The following is a 26,672-nucleotide window of genomic DNA, read 5'->3' as shown; positions in this document are numbered from 1 at the left end:
TGTGTTGTGGGGATGCACAGGTAATGGCCAGATACTTCTGCACAGGTGACACGCCTGACACATTCTGGGTGTTCATCCATACATACTGGATGTGTGCTGCCATCCAACCCTGTGATGTGGACACACATTACTCAGCCTGGATATACATATCTGAACAACACCACAAGCACAGTACACTACCTTGCTATGTATGCATGTTATTACACAGTTATTCAGTAGTTATGACAGTGATGCTATCCATGCAGCCCCCTGGGCCAGTGGAAGCCACAACACACCGCCAGCACCTTTGCATATGCTTACCACAGACATCCCACATACTGCATGTACTGTGCACACAGTTATCTAACCCAGAACAACTGCACACCACTTATTAATCCTGTCCAGTGGACTACAGATACAGGCATATTGTATAACAATAGTAGGAGGCTACTGCAGCACAGGGCAGATTCACATGACGGAAGGCATCTGTTGTCTGCAGTGTTAAGATGCTTCACATTCACCAAATGCACAGATATTGCCAACATTGTTGCAGACAGTTTAGATGCAGGTACCCCCATTGTCCTACACACGTGTTATTAGTTATCCCAGATGACTGTAACCTCCCTATCCTCTCACATGTCCAGGTGAGAGCCACCCTCATCATTGCAGAACACATATCATCACTGTTACGAAATGGTATCCCTGGATGTGTGCTACATTCACCCCTGGAGGACATAGCACCACATGACAGACTGATATTAATCCCTGGCCATACTACAGGATATGTACCTGAACAGTGCCATACATACACAGTGGTCCCACACCAATGAGGAGGAACCTCTACTGACCCTGGGAACTACTGCATCATATGCACAACTGGCCTTGTGTTCTAAGCTATGGAAGTGTTAGTTATGGCCCACATGTACAACAATATTACATATGTTTATATTTCATGACTATGTACACACAACCTATCTCATGGACATACCTATAGATAGTGAACTATGATACATTTGGAGGTGTCACAGTATACACAGGATTAACCTGCTACTTTGCATTACCTGTGTTTGTGGCAGCTGTTGGTGTGTCACTGGTGCTGCTTGAAGTTTGCTGCTGCTGCTGCTGGTTTTGCTGCTGGCTGTCTTTATTTCTGTTTTGTTCTCTCTCTGTCTCTCTCTCTCTTTCTCTGTCGGTTTTGTGCAATGAATGTATTGCATGAGTGTAGTGTGGGTACTCATTGCTTTTGTAGGTATCTGCATAGGTCCATGTGATGGCCTCTGCACCAATTGTAAGGCAGCATTTGCTAATTGCATGCAGCTGGGTGTGTACTGATTGCATGTCTCACTGTGATTTCAGGACACTGCTATAAAATGGTATGTGAGATAGGCGTTGCCCTTTCAGATTGTAGGGCGTGGACCATGCTGGTATGCTGTTGACAGTGTTTTGTGAGTGTGAAGGTTAGTACATCTACCATGCTTCATGCTGTGTTGTAGATTCAGGTTGCTGCATTTATCTTGCCTGTTCCCTATAGTGAGTGTGTATGCATACTGACACCTACAACTATATGTCATATGTATTGCTATATAAATATATATATATATATATATCTGTGTACATATACATACTTTCATATATGTACATTAGTTGACATTATTGGGTACAAGCTAACAATTAGCAGGGCTGTTTCTGTTAACACTACACTAGTATGGGAACCCAGTAATTGGGACTATAAAAGTCTGCATGACATGCTTTGGGTAGTAGACATACTATATTGCCTTTATCTTCATTCCTACTATTACGTGTTCCACTTATTTAGCACTATATTCCTGTATGAGAGTCATGGCTTAGTGGTAGGTCATACAGACTAGTGTTACAATGGTCTTGTGGTAGGGCCTACTAGTATGCTCATATTCTGCTTTTGAGTTGAGTATAGGGCCTATCAATCAAAGTGCTGGAGGCACCTTTAAGCAGTTAAAGGGCTTAGTAGGTCTCACAGGAGCCAGGCTGTGTTGCAGATTCTGGTTGCTGCATATATCTTCACTGTTTCCTGTAGTGAGTGTGTATGGCTACTGAGACCTACAACTATATTTCATATGTATTAATATATATTTATATATATGTATGTGTAGATATACATACCTTCACATATGTACATTACCTTACATTATTATGTACAAGCTAACAGGTAGCAGGGCTGTTTCTGTTCACACTGAACTAGTATGGGAATCCAGTAATTTGGCCATTAAAACTCTACCTGACATGCTTTGGATAGTACATCTCCTATATTGCCTTTATACTGATTCCTACTATTACATGTTATATTTATTTTAGCACTGTGTTCTTGTGAAGCAGGCATGGCTTAGTGGTAGGTCATACAGACTAATGTTACCAAGGTCCTGGGTTCGAGACTGACAGTGGGAATTTTTTTACTTTGCAAACTTTCAAACTGAGTACAGGACTTGTCAATCAAAGTGCTGAGGCCACCTTTAAGCAGTTAGAAGGGTAAGTAGGTCACACAGGGGTCAGGCTGTGTTGCAGATTCAGGTTGCTGCAATTATGTTCACTGTTTCCTGTAGTGAGTGTGTATGGCTACTGAGACCTACGACTATATTTCATATGTATTAATATATATATATATATGTATGTGTAGATATACATACCTTCACATATGTACATTACCTTACATTATTATGTACAAGCTAACAGGTAGCAGGGCTGTTTCTGTTCACACTGAACTAGTATGGGAATCCAGTAATTTGGCCATTAAAACTCTACCTGACATGCTTTGGATAGTACATCTCCTATATTGCCTTTATACTGATTCCTACTATTACATGTTATATTTATTTTAGCAGTGTATTCTTGTAAAGCAGGCATGGCTTAGTGGTAGGTCATACAGACTAATGTTACCAAGGTCCTGGGTTCGAGACTGACAGTGGGAATTTATTTTTCTTAGCAAACTTTCAAACTGAGTACAGGACCTGTCAATCAAAGTGCCATAAAGGCACTTTTAAGCACTTTAAACCAGGTCTGCGCTCGTTTGCGCGGAGCTCACGCATGCGCACTGGTGGTGAGCTCCGCTAACACAAGCATACACCCGCGCTAATTTCTTTGAAAGAAAAGAAAAAGGGGTGACAGGAAAGTGGTGAAAAAGGGGTCACAAAGAGGGTAAGACAGTAGGGAAACAAGCGTGGGATTTGCAGGAGGGATGTAGGTAAGGCCCATAGATGCCCATGTCTTTGGCAGCAACAGCTGTGCATTTCCATGTATTTTGGTGAGACATTGGAAACCTTTCACCCCTGAGAGAGGTGTCAGGACAACATTAATAGTTGTTGTAGAGCCAATTGTAATTAACTGTTTCAATGTCAAGCAGACATGTGTGCGACATGGACAGCTATGTATGGGGCGTAATATTTTTGTGGGTACAGAGTGCCCTTTTTTTTTTTTTCAGGTGAGAGTGGTATGTCAGGTGAAGGAAGTCGGTATAGCTGGGGAGGTAGGTTGGGTAGGTTAACAGACAAGACAGACAAGACGCATACAGGGGCGGTGTATGACACACGTGGGGGTTACACAATTGACGGGACGGAGGTTGGGATTTCCAAGATGCATGAGCCCACAGATGGCAACAGTGGAACTGATATCCCCACCCATAGGCAGTTGCCACTGTTCCTTCACAGCCCAGGACGGGCTGTGCTGGGGCTGTGTAGGCGGGCAAAGGCCGGGCCGTTAGCTGTGCCACACGAGCCTCGAGCTGGCGAGGGGCCCAAGAACAGTGTCTTGGATCTCCCTCGCACCACAGACCGGACACCGGGAGGGTGAGTGGACGAACCCCTCCGGCCACACTTGCAGAGGGGGGACGGGCCCCATCCCCTGCAGCACTTCCACCCGAAGGTGGCACAGGGCCACCGGAGGGGGGTCTGGCCTGGGCACTAGTGCCAGGTGCAGTCACCAGCTGAGGTGGGAGAGGTGGGTCCGCTGGGACCTGCCTTCCCAAGCGTTCTAGGTTTGTGAGTAGTTATGTTAGTTTGGGTTAGTGGCATTGTATTCCATTCAGATTAGTTGTAACAGCATGCATTGGTATTCCCATCAAACAAACACCCAGATATTAACACCATTGAACAAGGGCATATCAATATCACATGCATTATTTGAACAGAAATACACAGTCAAACAACATGCAGGGTTGATTAATGGCAACAGGCCATCAGATTTGCAGGTATGAACAGGGCACATGCACGAACAGACATGCATATATTTTTGAAACGGACAAATGTCCATGATTAATGAAATGTTCACATACCATTATTTAGTGGGTGTTGTTATATGGAATTATAGGGTTGGGCGGAGATAGAAAGTGATGACACATTCATATGTTACATATTGATTTACATTTATAATAGGTACACAATTAAGTTGAGGCTGATGTTTCAAAATAAATTTTATTTGACTGTCAAGCTACACCTGTTACAAATACATCACTATCCTACTTATTTTGAATTTGATCAGATACATCATCCTGCTACACTTTGATGACAGGACAGGGGACAACTATGGCTGTTTAGTCTGTCAGATAATCATTCATTCTATCTGCAAATTGTTTACTGTGATCACCATATACAGCATTTGGCTAGACATTCCAGATTCTGACACACTGAAATCAGTTTGGTATATTAAGTTGTACTTCCCACATGCATTTAGTTCTGTAGAAACACACTGGGGCTAATATATTCCGGGGTTATTACTACTTTATTTATTCATACATGACCCTTTCTGTCAGTCTCACACTTCCTGCAAATTCACAGTTCAGGTTGCTACTTCTAGGCTTTGTTCACATGTTAGACTACTGGTGATTCAAACACTTTCCAACAGCCTCACTTCTGTCATGATTCAGCATTTCAACAGGGGATATATCTCTCATGTGACTACCTCAGATTCTGAAGCTGTACTCTTGAGACTACTGCAGGTTACTATATTTAATTAATGGTGGGACATCTGTATTACAGCACTGTTTAATTCTATCAATTATATTTCCAGTTACACTTGCATACTGATGAACTTGTTGCAGCCATACCTGCAGAATTTCAAATCTTGCTTGCACATTATATTACTTTTAATCAATACACTGCAGTGTTCTGATACATGCTACAGTATAATATTTATTTACAAGTACTGGGTGGGGTTACTAACCTGCACGGTGGCGCATCCGCACCAGCCTACGGGCATGCATCTCGCGATTCATAGAGCGGACACCTGCAGCTGTAATACAAAAGAAGTAATATTGGACTACACATCTCCATGGTATCAGCTAGTTGAAATCCTTACATACATAAGTAAAATGTAACTTACTCAGTAGTGGGCGTTGGGCATATCCGGGCCTCCTGGATCCATTCGACAACTGGTCTTGCTTGCGCCGCTTCAAGTCCGCATGGTGGTGACGGACCTGCTCACCAGTGCGTGGAATGCCAGTAGCACTGGTCAGATCACGAGCCAACTGGTCCCATGCCTCTGCCCTATATGCTCCCCATGAGACCTGGCCCTGCATGAGTTGGGCCTCGTGATGATGGACAAGGAGCCAGACCATGTATCTGGACTCCTCAATGCCCCAACGCTGTGCTCGAAAGCAACGTCCTCACCTACTCCACTCATTCTGACTGCAGCTCTGATCTACAATCGTTTCTGCTGTGTATTCCCGCCTATGGGGCTTATATATGCCGATTTTCCTGCACATTTCTCTGATTGGCCGTTTTGGAATTGTATCTACTTCACTGAAAATGCTTTATCATGCTCCATTCTGGATTTTATCCCATATATATGCTATTTCTGCATTTCTAGGTATTGCTGTCATGGCTTAGTGGTTTAGTACCTTGACTCTAGTGCATGGTATCCTGGGTTCGAATCTGGCAACTGATTTTTGATTTTCCTTACAGAAATGAGTTGAGACCTGTCAATCAAACATGCCAAAAGCACTTTTAAGCACTTAAAACCAGGTCTGCGCTCGTTTGCGCAGAGCTAACGCATGCGCACTGGCAGTTAGCTTGTGGGAGCGTCCCGCAAACGGTGTGCGCTGGGATAAACCTTAATTGGCTAGTGACACACATGTTCAGCTAAGCACAGCTAGTTGCAAACAGTTTCACTCTGTTAAACCGATGCCTAGCAACAGGCACGCAGTTTGCAGCTTTTTAAACACTACTCAGCTACGGGCACTCCGTCTCACAGCAGCTTAGCTATCAGTACATTTCTGACTATTTTTGTTATTGTGTTACTTCAGAATATATGCTCCGTTTCATTCCATTTTACAAAAGGGAATACATTTACATGTGTACAATACTGTCAGGGGCTTTTTAGTGCTTATTTACAAAAAAAAAAAGGTTGTTGTGGGGCTCGAACCCTGCCTGCCTACTCTTAGGCGGCAACTCTACCGCTAAGCTATTACTTCTTGGCTTACTTTGCATATTTAGTTCTTATATCCTTTTCCACTGATTGCTAACTGTGATTAAGCTAGTAGCACACCAGCGCGCACACAGTAGCAAACATTTACGGGTTTAAAAAAAAAAGGTTTTAATTTAATTTTATTACATCTCTTCACTTTATACAGTGATGGTCTATCGGGGCATGTGTTGTGTAGTGTGTTTATGCACATTTCCATGGCCTCTCTCGTGGCTGTTTACTTTCAGCCATTCTAGTCTTCCGGGGGCGTGTCCGCTTGCAGGGCTTAGCCTACTGACACGCCCCCTACTCTCTTACATGGACCGTGTAAGAGTTACTAGTGTGATTCAGCATGCCTCATGCACCTCATGCATATGCATGACATGCTGACATCACACAGTTTCACTGCAGCCTCCGTGTAAGAGTTATAACTCTTACACGGAGGCTTCCTGAATCTGGCCCGTGGTGTATGTGTGAGCACAAACACACATTATACATATATCTTATTTGTATCTATATCTATATATGGTTTCACTTCAGAATTCTGAAATATCACAATCCTAAACTTCATAATCCGGATCCCAAAATCCTGAAAATTCAAAATCCTGAAAACTCAAAATCCTGAATCACAAAATACTGAAAATATACAGGACACAAAGAATGACAATATTCCCGTACAAGGACACAGAGAAAACATACAAGACAAAGGATAGCACTTTTCAACAAGTATGGACAGGGAGGCCAGACCCCCTGCACCTCCCCATGTGGGGGGCTGCGCCCCCACACCCCTGCTAATTAAATATATAAACTACAAGATTGCACTCCACAGAAAAAAAATGGCAAATATACCATCACATGTGTTCATGACTGCCTGTTGTAACCTTAGTAATATTCCCTTTTATACTACAACATAACTCATGATAGTGAAGTGAAGTGCAATCTTGGAGTTGATATATTTAAGTAGCAGGGGTGGGTGCAAGGGGGTTCCCCCCCTGCTTATATTTGGTGGAATGTAATCTGGTTTGTGTTCTCTATAGTCAGTATATGTATCCTGTGTGTTTTCAGTCTTTTCGGATTCAGGATTTTGAATTTTCAGGATTTTGGGCTTCCAGATTATGAAGTTTTCTGAAATTCAGGATTGTGATATTTCAGGATTCTGAAGTGAAACCCTATACATGTGTATACATATTTATAATGTGTATGTGGTGTGTGTGTGAGCACAAACACACATTATACATACATTTTATCTGTATTGGTATATTTATCTATCTGTCTATATATGTGTATGTGTGCATGTGTTCATGTACATCAAGATTATTTGAGTTTCATGATTGGTGGTGGCATGAAGAACAAAAAAAGTCTTGGAAAGAGGATGACCTGTATACCCTGCAAAAGTAATTCAGAAGAAGAATTTTGACATTCACGATGTCTGAAGAGAATCCTTTATGTCATGGAATTTTTCATGGGAAATTTTTTCATGGACATTTGTATCACTATCACATTTCATTATGGACAAAAAGATCTTTTTTTACAGATTGACCGTAACTTTGTTTTTACATTCTGCTTCCATATACATAATCATATGATGCAGGAGCTATACAGCATTTTTATGTTAACCATTTCAGAAAATTCAATATGTATTGTAATGAAAGTCACACACATTAAAAATGAGTCATATTATCACACTTTGGCTGGTAAATGTAACCTCCTGAATTATGTCTAATGCCTGCAACATTATAAAGTGGTTTATAGATTTAGATATCACTACATCTGCTTAGACAGACCACTAAACTAATATCATATCCACCCAAGCAAACCTAAACTAAATAATTTACTATTCTGGCCTTAAAACATTAACTCTTTCTATCCCCATTGTTAGCACAACAATTGTTGAAGATATGCTCTTTTCAAACTCAGAATGCTGTCTTCCCACATCAAAAATAAGCTTACATTCTTTCCAGATACTTCCAAACATTCACATATTCATCACACTTCCCCTCTTAAAGAGCACCACTGTTTCACCTTTGTCTATGATAAATGACTTATCAGCTCAACACAGGACAACCCTCCCTCTATGATCTGTTACACATCAGTTTTAAAGTGTTTAACACCTTCAAGCTACAATGCAATCCAAAAGCACCACAGAGCACACACCTAACAAAATGAGCACTTCTTTTCAGTTCTTGTCCTAAAACCATGGCAGTCCATCCCAAATGAAATTAGATCCATCTCACCATTTTGCATATTTCAATCCAAATAAAAAAAAATCTATCTATAAATGTGTGCGTGTGTGTGTGTGTGTGTGTGTGTGTGTGTGTGTGTGTGTGTGTGTGTGTGTGTGTGTGTGTGTGTGTGTGTGTGTGTGTGTGTGTGTGTGTGTGTGTGTGTGTGTGTGTGTGTGTGTGTGTGTATGTGTGTGCATATTTATATACATACATATAGACATAGACATACATTCAAACTTGCCCGGTGCAAATGCTTTTAAGATTACTTTATCACCTGACAGCTATTATACCAGCTTTCCTTTTCTTCTAATTGTAAGTCCTTTGTCTCTCAAGTCAGCAACTCCTAGCTATGTACTATGCTATACTGCCTGTATACCCCGTGGCCTCCCTTCTTGTTAACCCTTTCCTACCTCCACATTACTCACCCCATTTATGGTCACTGACGTCTCACTTTCCCATTTTAATCCACATTACACCATGAGAACATTCTTCTTCTTTCCTTTATATATTGTACTTTCTTCAGCAGTGTGACCTGAAACTACTGAAAGCAGTTTTAATTTTTCATTATTTCTTCTTGTCGATGCCCAGACATATATAACATTATAAATCATTCAGCTTTATTTCCTGTAAATCAAGTTTGTCGCTTATTGCTTTTTTTAGATAACGTTTTGTAGCTTTTTCTTTATATGCAGAACTAACATTTATATCAACACTGTACATTTTTATTTGGATTATAAACTGTGGTAGTTTTCTCTTTATATCAGCACTGTACATTTGTTGCTTGAATTTGTTTTTCTGTAACCCCAGGCTGAACCTAAAAATGGTCCACTGAGATTCGTGTTCTACCCCACTTAACAGACATAAATAAAACAAAGTACATGCACATGCTATGTCCTTAGTCACTCCCCTAGAGGTATAACACAGTACAATAAAATGACCACTGCATTTTAAAATGGTAGTGTATATGCTTAAACTTTGATTACACTCAAATTTTCAAGAACAGTTTACTAAGGAATAAACAAGGAATTCACACTGCAAGGTTACCCTTAAAATCTCTCTTGAGATGTATGCAATCCAGTCCTCCTTTAGACTGTTTCCTTTGGTGTTTTTAATCAGGTCTGTCACTGAACCAGCCCCACAAAACTCCATGACCAACTGAAAAGAAGAAATAAATAAAATAAATTTTAAAGTAATACATATATTATACAGATTTTGTTTACATACTCAGAAATAACAGCTGTCTGTATCACACTTTTCATTGACACTGTCTGAAGACATTAAAAAAGCTACCGGACAGTTAACCAATTCTCTCACTTTACAGAATAAAACAGAAGATAGATAACAAAACAATGCATGAGTGATCATATTGAGATGAATGTTCCTATTCAACTATTCTGTGACATTGAGAGTACAGCAACATGGGTTCTGTTTTAATGAGGGAACATCTCAGCCATATCAAAGATTTTATGGTTCACGCACACTCAGAAACTCATGTTGTCTTTATGCATCAGTTTAACATCTCACAGTTACTACACATGATACTGCCTAAATGTTGCTGTGCAGCAAGTGATCTTCTCCCTGATTATCACACTTGGGTTATGATAACACAACAAAGTTCGTGGTTCGGTTCTAGCACACACTAAAATGCATGTATGCAAAGAAACCATCTTTTCAACTACTTTCGATTACTCAAATGGCTAATTTATACTCTGTTTCAGGATTAGCAGCTACTACATTCCTCTTCATGAGAAGCAGTAGCCTTGATGTTTGTTTACCAAATGACATAAATAAAGAACACTAACTGCCAATTTCTGGATACAGAGCCACAGAATGCAGAACATTTGTAAAAAGAGGCAATTTTTTTTAAAGCAGAATATATCCATCAGGTAAAAAGAACAAAAATGTGACAAAAGTACAATTATGTGAGAACTCCTCATAAGAGTTAATGTATGGCTTCCTCTCAGCCCTCACTTTGGATGAACTCCGGGAAAAAGCTCTGCTGAGGGCTTGCTAATTAGCTCATATTTTTCCAGGGCATGGACATCTATCCTCTATGCCACCCACTCTGCCACCTGTCACATCCCCAGGGGCAGTATCTGTCATCCAGACTTCAATGGGAAATATCTAGGCAGATTTCAGACTCAAGTCCCCAGCTAAAATTAAACCTCAAGAATTTATACATGAGAATATGAGAAAAAAAAATCATTCAACCTGTCTCTGCCTGCATGAGTAATTCATAGCTATCCCTATAGAGACACACCATTTTACACGCACACACACACACACACACACATACACACACACACACACACACACACACACACACACACACACACACACACACACACACACACACACACACACACGTAGCCAAGCCAGTCTCAACGTCTCAGCTGCCCCCTCCACCACATACAGCAAGGGCCTCTAACTATGCACATCAGCTACCAACATATACAGGCCAAACTGCTCTTACAACCAGCCCTTAGAAAATACTGGAATAAAACAGGTCACTATGATATCATAAAGCCACACGCATTCACTCTTTGTGCAAATAAATGCACCAAAGTACCAAGACAAGGCCACATAAAAGTTTGTGCTAATCACGAAGCACATGGCAAGAAAGACTGATGTAATGGTGTCAGCTGCCTTCCTTTATACCACTGATGACCTGATATCAGTCCTCAAGCGACAGCAACCAATGCAGAAATACTAAGTTTCTGGTATTCAGGCCGGCCGAGGGCTACCCTGGCAGGGATAACCCTAACGTGATGACTGCAACAGTGAAACACGAAGAACATCAAGACAACATAAAAGTCTGTCCTAACCATGCTGCCATAATCTTCTAAACAATCGACTAAGCACCAGCAAAAAAAACATCTACTTTTATTAGGGGGATGCAGGAAGAGAATGAAATAATATATTTAATTATATGAAGAATACTCACTCAACAATTTGATCTAGCTTCCTTGAATACTGTCTCTGCAATGACCACTTCTAGGTACAGTAACAAACTAATCATCCTCAATATGGGAACATGTCCTATTAATCCTTCAAGGACTTTAGTACTGAAATCCCTTGTCACCTTCCAGTGACAATCCAACATGTGATGCTTGGTAGATATGTGAAAAGAATACCAACCCATTAGGTCACAATTATCCAAATGAAACCTCACTGAATAAGGTCTTTGAAGCTACTAATCACCTCATTTGACCTTTAGTGGTCCTATTAACCTGAAAATAGATTATACATGTACAACTTCCTAAAGTACTGTGAGTAAGAAAATGGTAACCATATTTATTGAACTCATAAACATACCCACACCCCCTGCAGAACACATGTCAGCAGTCCTTAGATCCACAATCCTGCAGGACCTATGTTATCACTCATTCCTCGGTTTACACTGGCAGGAAGATTGAATATTCAAGACTGTATCTTGTGGTTTTGGTATTCACATTTTGGTCTTCAATATTATGGTCATGGGATTGGATATTTCAAGATTGTGTGGTTCAAGATTATAATAGTAAACCAATTTATAGATTTGTAAATATGTATGTATGTATGTATAGATATGTGCACGTGTGTATGCACACACACACACACACAAATATATATATATATATATATACATTTATATATATATATATATATATATATATATATATATATATATATATATATAAATAAAATAATAAAACACATACAGGTGTAAATACCACCTTTAATACTCTTGAGTACCCATAATGCTTACAGTCTATCAGTGAGCTGAGAATAAGAGGCAGTGATGACAACGGCCTGAATATGCTCCCATTTAGAGTAGAATTAAAGCTGTATCATACCTTTGAAATCTTAAGTTTTCTGCATTTACTGAATAGCTTAGATTGACGTAACATGGTGTGAAGACTGGTAGAGATGGGTGAAGGCTGCCAGCCTAGCCAGATAGAATTGTGCAGATAATTCTACCATTTGTAAATATGAATGTTGAACGACAAGCTTGTATTTTTTAAAATGAAAGAATGCTGTGAAATGTTGAACTTGAAACAATGTGGCAACATTGCCATCTGCTGTAAAGAAAGCTAAGTCAAGCATTTTTTGTTGGTCCTTTGAAATTAAAATTATTTAATGACTGCCTTTGATATTTAAAATTCGGCTCTGGCCGGGCTAGATGAAGGCTTCCTGCCTATTATTTTAAGGCTAAAGTTAATCACTAGAATTTACCTATGGAATGTCTTTTATTGCTCTAAGTGTAAAAGAATGTAAATGCAGTTTCTGTGTGGCCTGTGAGCCAGGAAAGTGTGAAATGATGTAAAGTTTTATCAGAACTGCAGTTTCAATTTAAACAGAGAGAATCAGAAGGCATTAAGCATTTTTGTCTGGACTATCCAACTCAGCACTGCCTTATGTTCTCTTTATGTAAGTAGCATGTTAGAACTGTGCTTTCTCCTAGAGGTAGCTAGGAATTAGAAAGTTTAGACTAAGTGTTTTTCTGTAATGTCAGAACTGTACTACTGATTTGTTTTAAGTATTTCTGTGTGATCTCTGAACTCTCTTGACTAGCACTGACTGTGTAGTACAAAGTATTGTCTTGTGGTTTTAATTATTTACTGTTAAATATTTTAAAACCTTTTAACTGTGGCTGGTTTTGTGTAGAGATAAGTTAAGCTCTAAGAGTAAATTGCATGTATATAAGGATCCTGTACCAGGTCCCTCTAATAAGCCTTGAGACTGTTTAGTCACATCTACCAACTGGATAATAATATTGCACAGTAATAATTGGACACCCTTTTAAGGGCCTTTGAGTAGCTGATATTTATTAGTGGGTGGTGGCAGCTGGTACTACCATATAGTCTGGGTAAATACGGCACAGCTGGAGAACCTGTGCCAGCCTTCTCCAGAAGTGTCTGTGTGGTTGTGTAAACTCTTATCTCAAAGTGCATGTGTGTGTGTGTCAGCTACTTGGGCAGGGACACAAAGCACTGGTTGGACAGAGAGGGTGCTAGAGGTTTTAGCTTGCCCACTAGGCTGAGATATGGACCCTATAGCTGTGCCAGTGGGGAGTCTTACTGGGGATCTGGGGAACAAGGGAGTGATTAGCCCCGGACTGACTGTGATCTCTGTGTGCTCTTAAGGGAAATTGCACTTTACTGTGTGTATTTGTTATTCTTTCCTCTCATATGAGATGCCCTCTCTGGTGTTAGTGGTGAGGATTGAGGCTCCTTGACTGCTGGGCCAGGGCATGGGCATCAGACATGGTATCAGTCCAGTGGAATATTTTTCTATTGATATGACTAAATTTCAAAACAAACATTCCAGTCAGAGCTAGAAACCAAACTGCCAAGGAGAAGGCATGGAACCCAGTAATTTTTTTGACTAAAACATTGTTTGATTAACTTTGTGGCTGAAAGTGGAAAAAAACTATAAATTAACCCATAGATGCAAAATGCAACCTTCCACAACTGTTTAACTACATCAGTCCCTCTGCCTGGCCATTATGGAGGTAGAGGTTCATACAGTTAGTGTATGGACAACCCTGAAACTTTGCCTGACTCCCTAAAAGTGATCACTCCCCAGTAAATGTTCTAAGATTCTCTCCACATTTCTCCAGACCACATAGATATACTGAATATTACAAGCTATCAAACTTTCACCCAGAACCTTTAACACTCTCCTCTCAAAAAATAAACTGGTCTTTTCTGACCTATCTCCTTCTAAACAAATGAATACACTTATTCAACTCAACCGTCCTAAATATTCTTAACTCACTGGTACCCTTGCGCACAGTACGTGTCAAATCTAACATATCTCCTGTTTAACTAATGCTATATTCTTAACTCATTGGCACCGTTGAACACAGTATGTTTAAATCTAACACACACCCCTGATTAATTAATGCTACCCACTCCTTGATGAAAACAAGAGACAGAATGAGGGAAACCTGGGTAAAAACTAAGCTCCCCATCCACTTACAAAAATATAAAAAACTCAGAAACCTTACTAAAAAACATATCAACAAAGACAAAAAAGATTTCTATTATAACCCACCTACTTCACAAAGATCAAATCCCAAGAAATTCTGGCACTCAATAAATCAAATACTACATCCTGGTAACCCCTTCATCTCCTAATTCCTGCCCAACAAATACGTTCCAAGAAACAGCTTCTATCTTCAATTCCTACTTCATTGAATCTATTAGTAAGATGATAAGTCCTGTCCCCTGTAATTCTAACATTACAAATCCACCTGACTCCTCCCTAGTCAGAATTCTACTAACGTATTTTCCCTTAAACCAGTAACTACCAGCTACATTAAATCTCTCCTTTGCAAACTAAACCTTGTTCTACATCTGCTGATAATATGCCTCCCTATTTCCTTCAGATAGCAGCAGTTTCTATACTGACAAAACCGTTCTATCTCTGAATCTAAATTACTCTCTATCCGGAAATAATTCTATACTCTACCTATACACAAAGGAGGTAACTCCATAGAAATCTCCAATTTCAAACCCACAGTCATTCTGTCACCTCTCTCACAAATATTAGAAAAATGCTTGCATAAGCAAGTGTTGGAACACTTACTTCAAGAAAATCTGCTCACCCCCACACAACATGGCTTTCATCTAAAACATAGCACCAGTACTGCCCTCCTATCCTTTATCAACACTATTTCTTTGGCCAGAGATTACAATAAACTAGTGTCATGCTTATTCCTAGATCTCTCTAAATCATTGATACAGTCTCTCACTCCTTTCTTCTGGACAAACTCACTAACCTTAACTTCTCCACCTATACTATTGCCTAGTTTACAAGTTACCTCACATATTGACCGCAATCAGTAAAATGGCTCTCTGCTCTCTCCCCTTCTCTCCCTATCAAATGGGTGTTCCCAAGGATCTATTCTTGGTCCACTACTATTCAGTACCTTTACTAATCTACTGTATACCTCGTGACCTCAGTCATTCCTCATCCAATATGCTGATGACTCTACAGTCATCACCATTGCAGACACCCTCTCTGACTTAAACTCTGTTACTCAGAAATCCTTCATCTCTATTGAAACCTGGCTCTCTAACAACCAGCTAATTATGAATCCTAAAAAAAACTCTTATTTTTTCTTCCTAAAAACCTAAATGATCATAAATCCACTTTTACTATCCATTCTCTAAATAAAACACCTATCATAGTTGAACCCAACACAAAACGTCTACGGATCATGCTAGATGAGCAACAGAACTTTGCTTTGCATGTTAATAATTGTATTAAGAAAACCCATCAAAAACTTGGCCTATTCTATAGAAATAAGTTCCTATCAAACAAAGCTAAAATCTCCCTCTCTCATGCCTATCTCCTACCAAGCCTATTATACAGCTCCCAGATCCTCACCAACCTCCAAACATCTCTCCTAACTATGCTAGAAAAGAAAATGCCTGTAACAAAGTGGCCAGATTTCCTGTGAATCAAAACTATAGATCTCATCACTGTCTCTCTTTAAAACATTTAAACTGGATAGAATTGCCCCACCAGCTTCTCCTCTCTCAGCTTCAGATTATCCACTCTGTCTTGTACCAACTATCTTTCTGTCCCAACATGTCTCCTCTAATCTCCTTCTATACTCCTTCAAGACTCTCTGAAGCTCAGACCAAGACTTACTACAAAGCTATAAACCCAAGAGCAAAGCTGGTCAAAACCTCTACAGCTACAGCTACTACCCTGCCATTTCTTGGAATAAACTCACATTTGAAATTAGATAGTTTAAAAAACTCAATAAATTTAAATCAGCCACCAATGAAAGTCAGTGGACATGCCACTGTATTCACCCCTCCATAAACTGTCTTCCTCTCCTACGTAACTTACTGTCTGCCCTCATTGGTTTTATTTCTGTTATGTGTCCGCTGCCTTAATCATCTTATGTAGGTAATTACCTGTCACTTAGTCATAAAATTTTTTCCTCATGTACTACTTCACTAACTGTAACTATCTTGGCTGTACTTACAAACTTTGCATACTGTTTCTGTGCATAACTTAAGTTAAATGTCAACTTAAACTCTGCAAATAATTTTTATGCTTTTACTGTTCTAACTTGAAAATGTTAATGTTTTGTTTATAATACAGTTTTCATTTACGTTTACAACTTCATTGTAACTTCGTGCAGCTTTTCTCCTTGGGCCTCTGCTAAAAAAGGGCTATCAGCTCAGTGGGACAAACCCGGTCAACAATGTAAAATAAATAAATACAAAACAGCACCATAATCATCACAAAAGAAACCCCCTTGAGTAAGGTAGTTGAAGCTACTGCTCACCTAGCATCAAGCTTGACATGTTAAGAAAAGAAGCGCAGATAAACTATTTGCTTCATGCCATAAGCAAAGAAGTGAAAGCTATTAGCAATTCATTTTCTTTTTTCTGAGGTCCAGTGTATTATGAAAAAAAACAAAAAAAACAAAAGAAAACGAGAGCTGCAGTGAATACAAAATGATCCAGACACTAAAATCATATTCAAAAAGCAAAAACTGGCTCAGGTCACCATGAGGATTTACAGATTACACAGTATAGATGATGTGTCTGTAATAAAATGCTTGTGGTGACATGAATCACTTTTTGCTTTGTGTCCAGATTATTACATATGAATCAGTAACAGATAAACACAACGTACATTTTATGCCAAAAAGAAATATTAGTCATAAGTTCTCAGATGTGATCAAGCTAAGACAGAAGTAAGTGGAAGCTTTTTTTAGGCACTTGTATTGACTGACTGAGTACTGTGTGTTTAACCAGACGAAAGTTGAGCAAATTAAACAGAACAGTCACAGGTGGAAAATTAATATTTTGCAAGTGTGTGGACATGTAAAAGGTTCTCAAGATATCTACTGGGCAGAGCATCCAACTCCATACTGACCAGGAATCAATGGTTCCACATATTAATTCCTATGACTTAGACAAAGCACCACAAAAGTGTCAGTAGTTGTTTATTTGACTGAAACATTTCAATACTAGAGTGAATCTTATGCCTAGAAAGCAACTGGTTACAGCCAACATGTTGTCAAAAAACTCTGACCAGATGTAGACTGATACCAAAGAAAACGCCACTGCATACATCCACAGCATCATGGCAAATCACCTCGTAACTACTAAAAGGCTTGTCATACTAAACCAGGCTGCCAGACATGACGATGACCTACAGAAGGTCAATAAATATGTAAGGGATGGCTGGCTGTTGGACACAAAACATCTGATAGATAAATGTTACATTGTCAGAGCACACTTGTCTAAACACATTTGTTTGCTACTGTACCAAGTCAGATCTGTTGTAGCTTCTTAACAATGTGCCAAAGAGCTTAAACAGACATATTAGTGACATCAAAGCTGGACTAAGTGCCGCAAAACAGCCAGTATGTAGATATGGCAGCAGAATGTCAACTCAAAAATTGCAAAGCTTGTGCCAAAGAGACAGTATTGCGCAATGCACAGACCATCCCAGACAAACAAGCCATTGCTGCTAACTCCATTACCAGAAAGTTCTTGGTGAAGGATAGCTATAGATCTCTGCATGTTTCAAGGAAAGAGTTACCTTTTAGTCGTGAACTATTACTGTCAAGATATAGAAATTTTACATGTACAAACTATCAGCCAACAAATTATCACCATGTCCGAGACAATATTTAACAGATATGGCATGTCAATCAAATTATTCACAGACAATGGTGTGCAGTTCATACCTACAGAGTTCTAGCAATCTGCTAAGGAATATGTATTCCTACGTCAAGTCCTCACTACCTACAGTCTAATGAGGCCGCTGAAAAAGCAGTCCAAACTGTGAAACGATTCCTCATCAGTCTAACCCTCACAAAGTTCTTACATTTTACCACACTACTGCATACAGTGCTACTGGAGTTAGTCCATATCACTGATGCTTTGTACACAAACAGGAATTACTATACCTATAATGGAATACAAATTAACTACTATTCCTTTTGAATCTCTCAAGAAAAATTAATAAAAGCAAAAGATGCTTGCGGACACTTCTGTGACAGGTGACATTCTGATTAAACTCTGCCTTCTTTCAACCAGGCCAATTATTGCACCTAAAACTGGAAGGAAAGACAGGAAAATGAGGGGCAGCTACATTGCAGTATAACATGCTTTCCACCAGTATGAGAAGCCCACTTACTTCTCCTGATCCTATACAGTACATGAGTGATATGTCAACCACACAAGTATGATATCATTGGCCACATGAAAACAGTCTGTCAGTTGCTAATTGGTTAGCTGGTATTACAGAATGAGATGATGGTGCCATTTTCATTCAGCATGTTAGGCCTTACCATACTTTCTACAAGGAGCTTCTGGAGACAAACAGGAGACATTTTGTATATATCATTGGCCTGCAGGATACTTAACACATTTCCCAGTACACTACTTTCACATGTATTTGAGTATTTCTGTTTCCCAGCAAGCCAGGAAGAAGAGCAACTACCATAAATGGCTTCTGTGACATCAACCACCTCCCCGAAATACTGCACACTGTATATTACACACAAGTGGCAGTAAAGGCCCCAGGTGGTGTCATTAGACAACAGTACAGCAGTAGGAAGATCTGTGACTTCATTAACTTCCAGGTAATGTGCAACTGTTGATTACCAATGTGTCTGGATAGCAAGCACCCTGACAGTACCTAAGTTTTCCAAATATGGCTTAGATATCAACTGCATCTCCACTCCCTGCATATAGTATTTTCACACGGCCACCCATTTGGTAGACAACTGATGTTGGCAACTGGAATATTGACGTGCTTAAGTCAAAACATGTAATGCTAAAAACATTCTGCCCATGCACCAGGGATTACCTCAAGCAGGCTAATCCACACGCAAGTATTTTTACAGGGAAGCAAGCACCTGCTTACCCTGTGCTCCACAGACTCTGCTAATTATATATACTAACTCTGAGACAGCACAATCTCTGGGGTAAGGGAATATTCCCCTATCTGGGGATTGTCAATCTCGTACGTCTGTTGACCATCTGTTTCAATTGACCAACGTGTGTCAACAAAACAAATATGATCTGATAGTTTGACTGCCTATATCTTTATTTATGTATGTATAGCCTAAAACAGTATGTACACATCTCATGTGCCAGTATGTTCATACTATATTCCAGGTGATACAGAATACCCACAGGAGCTTTGTTTGATAACACCCATAAGGAACCCACAAAGCATTGCTGAAATGCAGTATAAGACCAGCCTTGTGCAAACAAAAAACATCACTAGCTGCATGCTACATATTACAATTATCAGGAAGCATGCAGGCCAACCATCTGCCATGTTCATGGGTTCACAAGTGACTACTATGCTAATGACCCCCTGGGGAGCCATTTTAAGCCTCGCCCTGCTTCCAAACTATATCAGGCAGGGAGTTGTTTTATGGGATATATGTAGACTTGGGCATGGGTGGTCAAGTATTTAGAGGCTGCCTCTATCTATGAGAGACATAGGTGCTAGATCAGGGATACATTTCCTATTCTCCATCTACTAATCCAAGCTATGTTTGAACTGGGTTCAGGAAAAGCTCTGCTTGACATGGATGGGAAGCCTGTTTCAGAGACGAGGTTGCTCTCAGACAAATACTTCTCCCTCCAGCATGTCCCAGTTATGCTGCAGGTGAGGTTTAGGCCAGGGAACTTCAGTACTCACTGCAGCTACCCCCGCCACAGTCAGCACATCCACGTTATGCAGCAATGACAGTGAGTCTGAGAGACAGTATGCAGTACCTGCTCCAGTACTCACTGTAGCTACCCCTGCCACATCAGCACATCCACATTATTCAGCAATGACAGTGAGTCTAAGAGACAATATGCAGTACCTGCTTCAGTACTTACTGCAGCTACCCCTGCCACAGTTAGCCCATCAACATTATGCAGCAATGACAGAGATTTTGAGAGACAGTACGCAGTACCTGCTTCAGTACTCACTGTAGCTACCCCTTCTATGAGAGACAGTATGAGGTACCTGCTTCAGTACTCACTGTAGCTACCACTGCCACAGTCAGCACATACACATTATTCAGCAATGATTGTGAGTTTGAGAGACAGTATGCAGTACCTGCTTCACGCTCCCAAGATGATGACAGTCACTGTATACGGAAGTGTAGATAAAGCAGCTCCATCTAGCACAGTTTTATGGGTCAATGACAAGCACACAATAACAGTGAGGTGTCTCACATAGACTTATCTTTTGATAATCACATCGCCACAGTAGTCAGGAAATCCTTCTACATGGCACACCTCATCACAAAAGGTTTCTCATCCAGGAGAAAAGAGGTCATTGTTCCCCTCTACTCGTCACTCATTAGACCCATTATAGAGTACAATGCCCCTTTTGGTATGTACCTCACAAGACATCTACAACAACTGGAAAGGCCACAGAAATACCTCACAAAGAGGATTACTGGCCTCAAACAGATGCCCCATGCAGACCATCTCAAAAAACTGCAGCTTTACTCCGTTGCATATCGCCTACTCAGAGGCGATCTCTTCCTAACACACAAAGCTATGTCAAACCTAGAACTTTTAGACATGCTCCACTTACAGAAATCCCAATCCCTATGAGCTATACGGTCTAGTGACCTAAACCTCGTCACCACAATAAACAGAACATGCTGGAGGGATAGATTCCTGTTGCAGAGACTTTCCATACTTTGGAACAAACTACCTATCTATATCAAACAAAGCTCCTCATTAGCGCTCTTCAAGAAAAATCTTGATGATTGGATGGCAGATAGGAAATTCACCCCAGGGATCACTTCTGTGGCTCTTCTTGACAGTGGCACAGGAAACTCATTTTCTTGGGTGGCGAAAGCCAGGGTACCTTTGGCTAGGCTTATATAGGCCCTAGGGCCAACAGCCTAGTACCTACCTATGAACCTATGAACCTATAAACATAATTCATGCAGCATTAATTAAAGACAATGTTCAACACTGCATGGTCAGGTCACTCGGCATCAAACATCTCCATAAACACTACACAAGAGGGAGGGAGGGTACAAAGGGGTCACAGACACCATTATTAACTCAGGTGACAAAATAGAATGACACATAACTGACATCATAACTTAAGTTTGAGTAGCATGTCACTAGAAGCAGAATATGGACTTTAGTGGGAAGCTGTGGTCTGTGTCAAAGACAGTGTTGTCCGATGATAGCAGGTGTAACTACTGGACCCTTAATGGAAAGGGACAACATGAAAGGACTGCGACTGGGAGAGGGGTGTTATTATATGTAAATGATATGGGGCCAATGTTGCAGTCTTTTGGGGCGAGAGAACAGAAGCCCCCCTGTGACAGAAATGGTGTACTGCTGTAGGAAAGAGACCTTTACTGATGGCACAGTATTCCATCCTGCTACCCCCTAGAGGCTGCTAGTCTTTGCTGCCAACAAATTGGGGTGCTGGATTGCAATACTCCAAGACATGCAATATTCCCACATGAGCCCACACAATGTACATACCTACCCCTGACTACAGACAACTCAGCTGCACAAGGTAGTGACAGTGGTTCTTACTCTCAACCTCTGAGTACAATACATCTGGGCAAATCCAAAAATAATGGGAGGACAAGGCCCTAAAAATAGGGGCACATTTTAAATATTGCTCTCATAAGCTCAGAAAGTTGTTAGAATAAAAGTTATTGTGTTAGCATGCATTTTATGAAGAATATGAAATCTGAAACTCAATTGCCTGTCATTATTTAGTGAATTCAGTCCTCACTGATCTGGCACAAAAATCCAGAAAACCACAAATTTTATGAGGAAAAGACTAAACATATGAGGCAAAAAATATGGTCATTCTGTGAAAATCTAGACAGTTGAGAGGTATGCTTGCTACCCTCCACAAAGAGGTGGATGTGACAGCAATGTCTGCCATCAAAGTCCTCGTCAGTCCTAGCATGAAATTATCCATGGACTCAATGGTTTCACCAAGGAGACAGCAGTGATGGGTTACATCCTCACAGAAGTCAAGCATTACATTAGTCACCTTTGTGCTGGAATTGCTAGTAGAATGTCCCCAGATGACAGCCCTGTATATCTGCTGCTTGAGCCCATCAGAGTCAGACTGTGACATGTAAGAGTGCTGGGAACTATCACCCCACTGCCATATGGTGGGTATGTCCACACTGAAAGCATTACACTCTTCTGCTGCTGCAGCCACATGAGAAGTACTAATGGAGCTCTCCATCAGGGGGCAGTCTTCCCTGTGAGAATGGTGAGCACTGTGGCTGAGACTGTACCTTCAACTTTCACAAGAGATGGAAGACCATTCAGGAAGGAGACAAGCAGTGCCTATATGTCATCTGACTGTGACTAAGACTGAGCCTTGGCATCAACTTCAGAGCCTGCATAGCTGCTGAAATTAGCCTACTGCCTATGCAGGTTTCACCATAGAAGTGGTTCAGCCTTATTTCAATATACAAGGCAGAAGAGAATGAATGTGATTACCCCTTCTACAAGTGAGACTCAGTGTTATGAATGCTAACAGTGGTACATACTATGCAATGTTAAATGGACACACACCTCCTCTGGCAATCTCATGTGCTTGCATACCTGGCCAGTGTATTGGAAACATATGTAGTGGTTTTTATGATAATCAGACCATTTTTGTCCTGACTATTTTGAGGCCCCCCTGTCAAAAACAAGGGTACAGGCTTAAAATCCTGTACCAGTGTTACCAATTTAACATACTCCTAATAAATTACTTCTTAGGTCTCATGTAGTTCACCTAATCTATGACTCTTCGTTCTATGGTCTCTGATTAGATGAAAAATTATGATTTTCTTGCAGTCGTGCTCTATCAGCTAATACTGCTGCTGGCCATATAACTGACTTGCTGTGATGAGGTATTTAGTAAAGACTCCTTTCAGTATGACTGTCTAAACATCAGGACATCTGATGCTGCAGAAGGCAAAGGGGTATATACCAGTGACATGCTTTGAGTCTTCAGGCTACAGACCTAAGAGGAAGGCATAGGTGAATTAGAGCATTGCAGGCGTGGGTGAACATTTTTTTAAAAAGGTATTACCTGAAGTTTAAATAATTGGCTTAGTTTTTGGTGTCATTCCAAGGGGATCCAGTTCCTGTCTGCCTGGAAAGCCATGGTCGACAAACCTCGCTGCTTTGTCAGAGATGGTTTGCACCTGGCACCCCTAGGCTTTTGGCTGCTGGCAAAGGCTATATCCTCCTCCATAGTGCCTTTTTTAGGCAAGGGCTCAAAAACAACATTACCAACATGAAATTAACCATTTAAAACAAAATAAGGGTCATGCTGCAAAATGCTAGGAGCTTAAACAAAAAATTGCGCTCCCTCAAAGCATTCCTGTCTCTAGTAGATGTAGATGTCTCTGCAGTCACAGAAACCTGGTTTAAGGCCTGAGAGAATACCCCAGCCCTACAAGGCTACAATGTCTTCCATACCTTTAGGCTGCAAAGGAATGTGTGAAAACCAAAGAAGGTGGTGTTTCAATCTATATTAGAGATAAATTCAGTTAACGTCTAGTTAGACTGGACAACTCCATGGAGTTACTCCAGGTCCAGGGTATGGTGGGTAAGACCCCCATTCATGACACCCATGAAGCCTACTTAACCAAACTGAAGACAATCCAAATTTTACTGAACACATATGGGGGATTTCAATTATCTCACCATCAACTGGGAAACCTACTCTAGCCCAAACTCGCTAGCACAAAAGTTCCTTGACTTTGTTAATTCAAATGCCCTAGAGCAGATTGTCCATACCCCAACAAGAGGAACAAACATTCTAGATATGTTCCTCATGAACATCTCAAACAGGTGCACTGCTGCAACTGTTGGACAGTCATTAGTTAAAACTGACCACAAATCAGTCACCGTCAAACTGACACTAACACCAGAACTCACAAAGGGTGAAATCAAACTAAAAAACTTCATCAAGACAAACTATACCAACCTAGGTGAAGGTATAAATGCATTCCAAACCCCATGGTAAGCTGAAAGTGGCAACTACGCTGAAGCTTATATTAAAGCCCTGTACAATCACTTGCATAACTGTATAAACTTGGCTGTACCAGACAGAATCAAAGCCAGAGCCCCAAGTAAAATCAAACTGCCATTGTTGACTTTCAGCATCAACAAACTCTACAATAAATGCACAAAGTTGCTGTCCAAATAAAACAAAGACAAGGACCGAAAAATGTTAAAGCACCCTCCCCAGCCTTAACAGGTAAATAAGGCAACTTGCACAATCATCCAAGAGCTCCTTTGAGAGAAACCTAACAAGTACTGCCAAGGATAACCATAAGGCCTTTTACAGCTACATACATAACCTAAAGGGCAGGACCCAAGCATATGCAGAACTGGTGGCTAGCGGTATCACACACACTGACTCCACAGACATAGCAAACCTGCTAGTGGATAGGTTTGGTGAAAATTTCACTCCCTTATCCTCTTCTAATTTACAACAAACCCTCCCCCAAACTTCCCCCTCACCTCACATATCTGAAAAGTAGGTCCTCAAAGCCCTGTCCAAGGCAAAGAACACAACCTCTACAGGACCAGGTGACATTCCAGGCTGTCTTTTAAACAGGCTAAAACATGAACTACCATCATCACTAAGTACCCTTTTCAATCAAAGCCTAACCACAAGGTTTGTTCCTGAGGAATGGAGAACAGCTACAGTTATTTCCCTCCACAAAGGTGATCTAGCAACAGACTCAGGGAATTACAGACCCAAAAGCCTGACCAACCTCATCTGTAAGGCCATGGAATGAATCATGATGGACCTCATAAAGACATAGGTGACTTCCAAACCCTGGACCCTACCCAATTCAGCTTTGTGAAGGGCAGATCCTGGTGGATTTCTTTGAAAGTGTGACCAAGGCCACTGATGAGGAAAATCTGTGCACAAGAATACCTCGACTTGGCAAAGGCTTTTGACACAACCCCACATTCAGGAATTACCGATAAACTTAGTAAACTGAATGTAAACCCCTTCATTGTAAGATGGGTTGCCAATTCGCTCACAAACTGGACACACAATATCAAAGTGGGTGACTCCACATCAACCAGCAGACCTGTTACCAGCAGGGTGCGCAGGGGTCAGTGCTGGGCCCCCTACTGTTTGGTATATACTTCTCAGAAGTTCAGGTCAAAACTAAAAGGGTTGTGGCTGACCAAGTTTGCTGATGACTGCAAATTATTGCAGTCATTGAATTCCCAAATGATGTCAGTATACTCCAGATGGGACTCACACAGACCAAAGACTGGTGTACCAATCACAGTCTCAAACTGAATGCAAAGAAATGCATCATCATTCCCCTTGGCACAAACAATGTCCCTTCACACTATCAAATCAATAACAATACCCTAAGTACCCATGATGTGGTAAGGGACCTGGGATCACAGGTTGACCACGACCTTAACTTCGACCACCACGTGTCTACCATTGTAAGGAAAGCTTTCCATATAGCTCACTTGATTAGTAAAGGTATCTCCTTGACAGCAAAAGAAGTTATAACTCCCGTTATATTCAGCACTTATCCGACTCATAATTGAGCATAATGCATCATTCGGTATGTACCGTATTAAGCATCTACAGCAATTAGAGTAACCTCACAGATTTCTGGCAAAGAAGATCAAGGGCCTCCAGCATGTACCTTACACAAACTGACTAAAATCCCTGTCACTATACTTTGTAGTGTACTGAATTCTTAAGGGACACTTATGCCTGGTCTATAGAGCAAGCCAAGACCCAAACCTAATGAACTTACTGCATATCTGTAAATCAAATAAGTCTAGGCCTACCAGTTCTAGGGACTTAAATATGGCCTGTGACTTAAATAGGACATGCTGGAGGAACAGATTTATCCCCCAGCGACTGCCACATCTATGGAACAGACTAACAATTCACATGAAACAGAGCACCTCTACGACACTGTTCAAGAGGAACTTCAATGAGTGGATGGGGCATCATAAATTCTTACCAGGGATAGCACCCGCAACCCTCCTGGACATGGGCACTCATCACTAA

At 40.7% G+C, this 26,672-nt stretch overlaps 1 protein-coding gene across 8 annotated transcripts in view; it reads right to left on the bottom strand.

Annotated features, from left to right (window-relative positions):
- TNIK (TRAF2 and NCK interacting kinase) overlaps positions 1-26,672 on the bottom strand; it is a 1,728,926-nt gene that overhangs the window by 644,407 nt on the left and 1,057,847 nt on the right. For all 8 annotated transcript variants that reach the window (XM_044070048.1, XM_044070049.1, XM_044070051.1 and 5 more), the window contains exon 5: positions 9,675-9,785. In XM_044070048.1, the coding sequence (XP_043925983.1) occupies positions 9,675-9,785 (111 nt within the window). The remainder of the gene's footprint in view (positions 1-9,674; positions 9,786-26,672) is intronic.

The sequence above is a fragment of the Protopterus annectens genome, chromosome 4.part1, assembly GCF_019279795.1.
Source record: "Protopterus annectens isolate FY-2018-M chromosome 4.part1, PAN1.0, whole genome shotgun sequence".
NCBI classification, from domain to species: domain Eukaryota; kingdom Metazoa; phylum Chordata; order Ceratodontiformes; family Protopteridae; genus Protopterus; species Protopterus annectens.
Note: the sequence above shows the minus strand (reverse complement) of the source record. Positions and strands in the feature narration are given on the sequence as shown.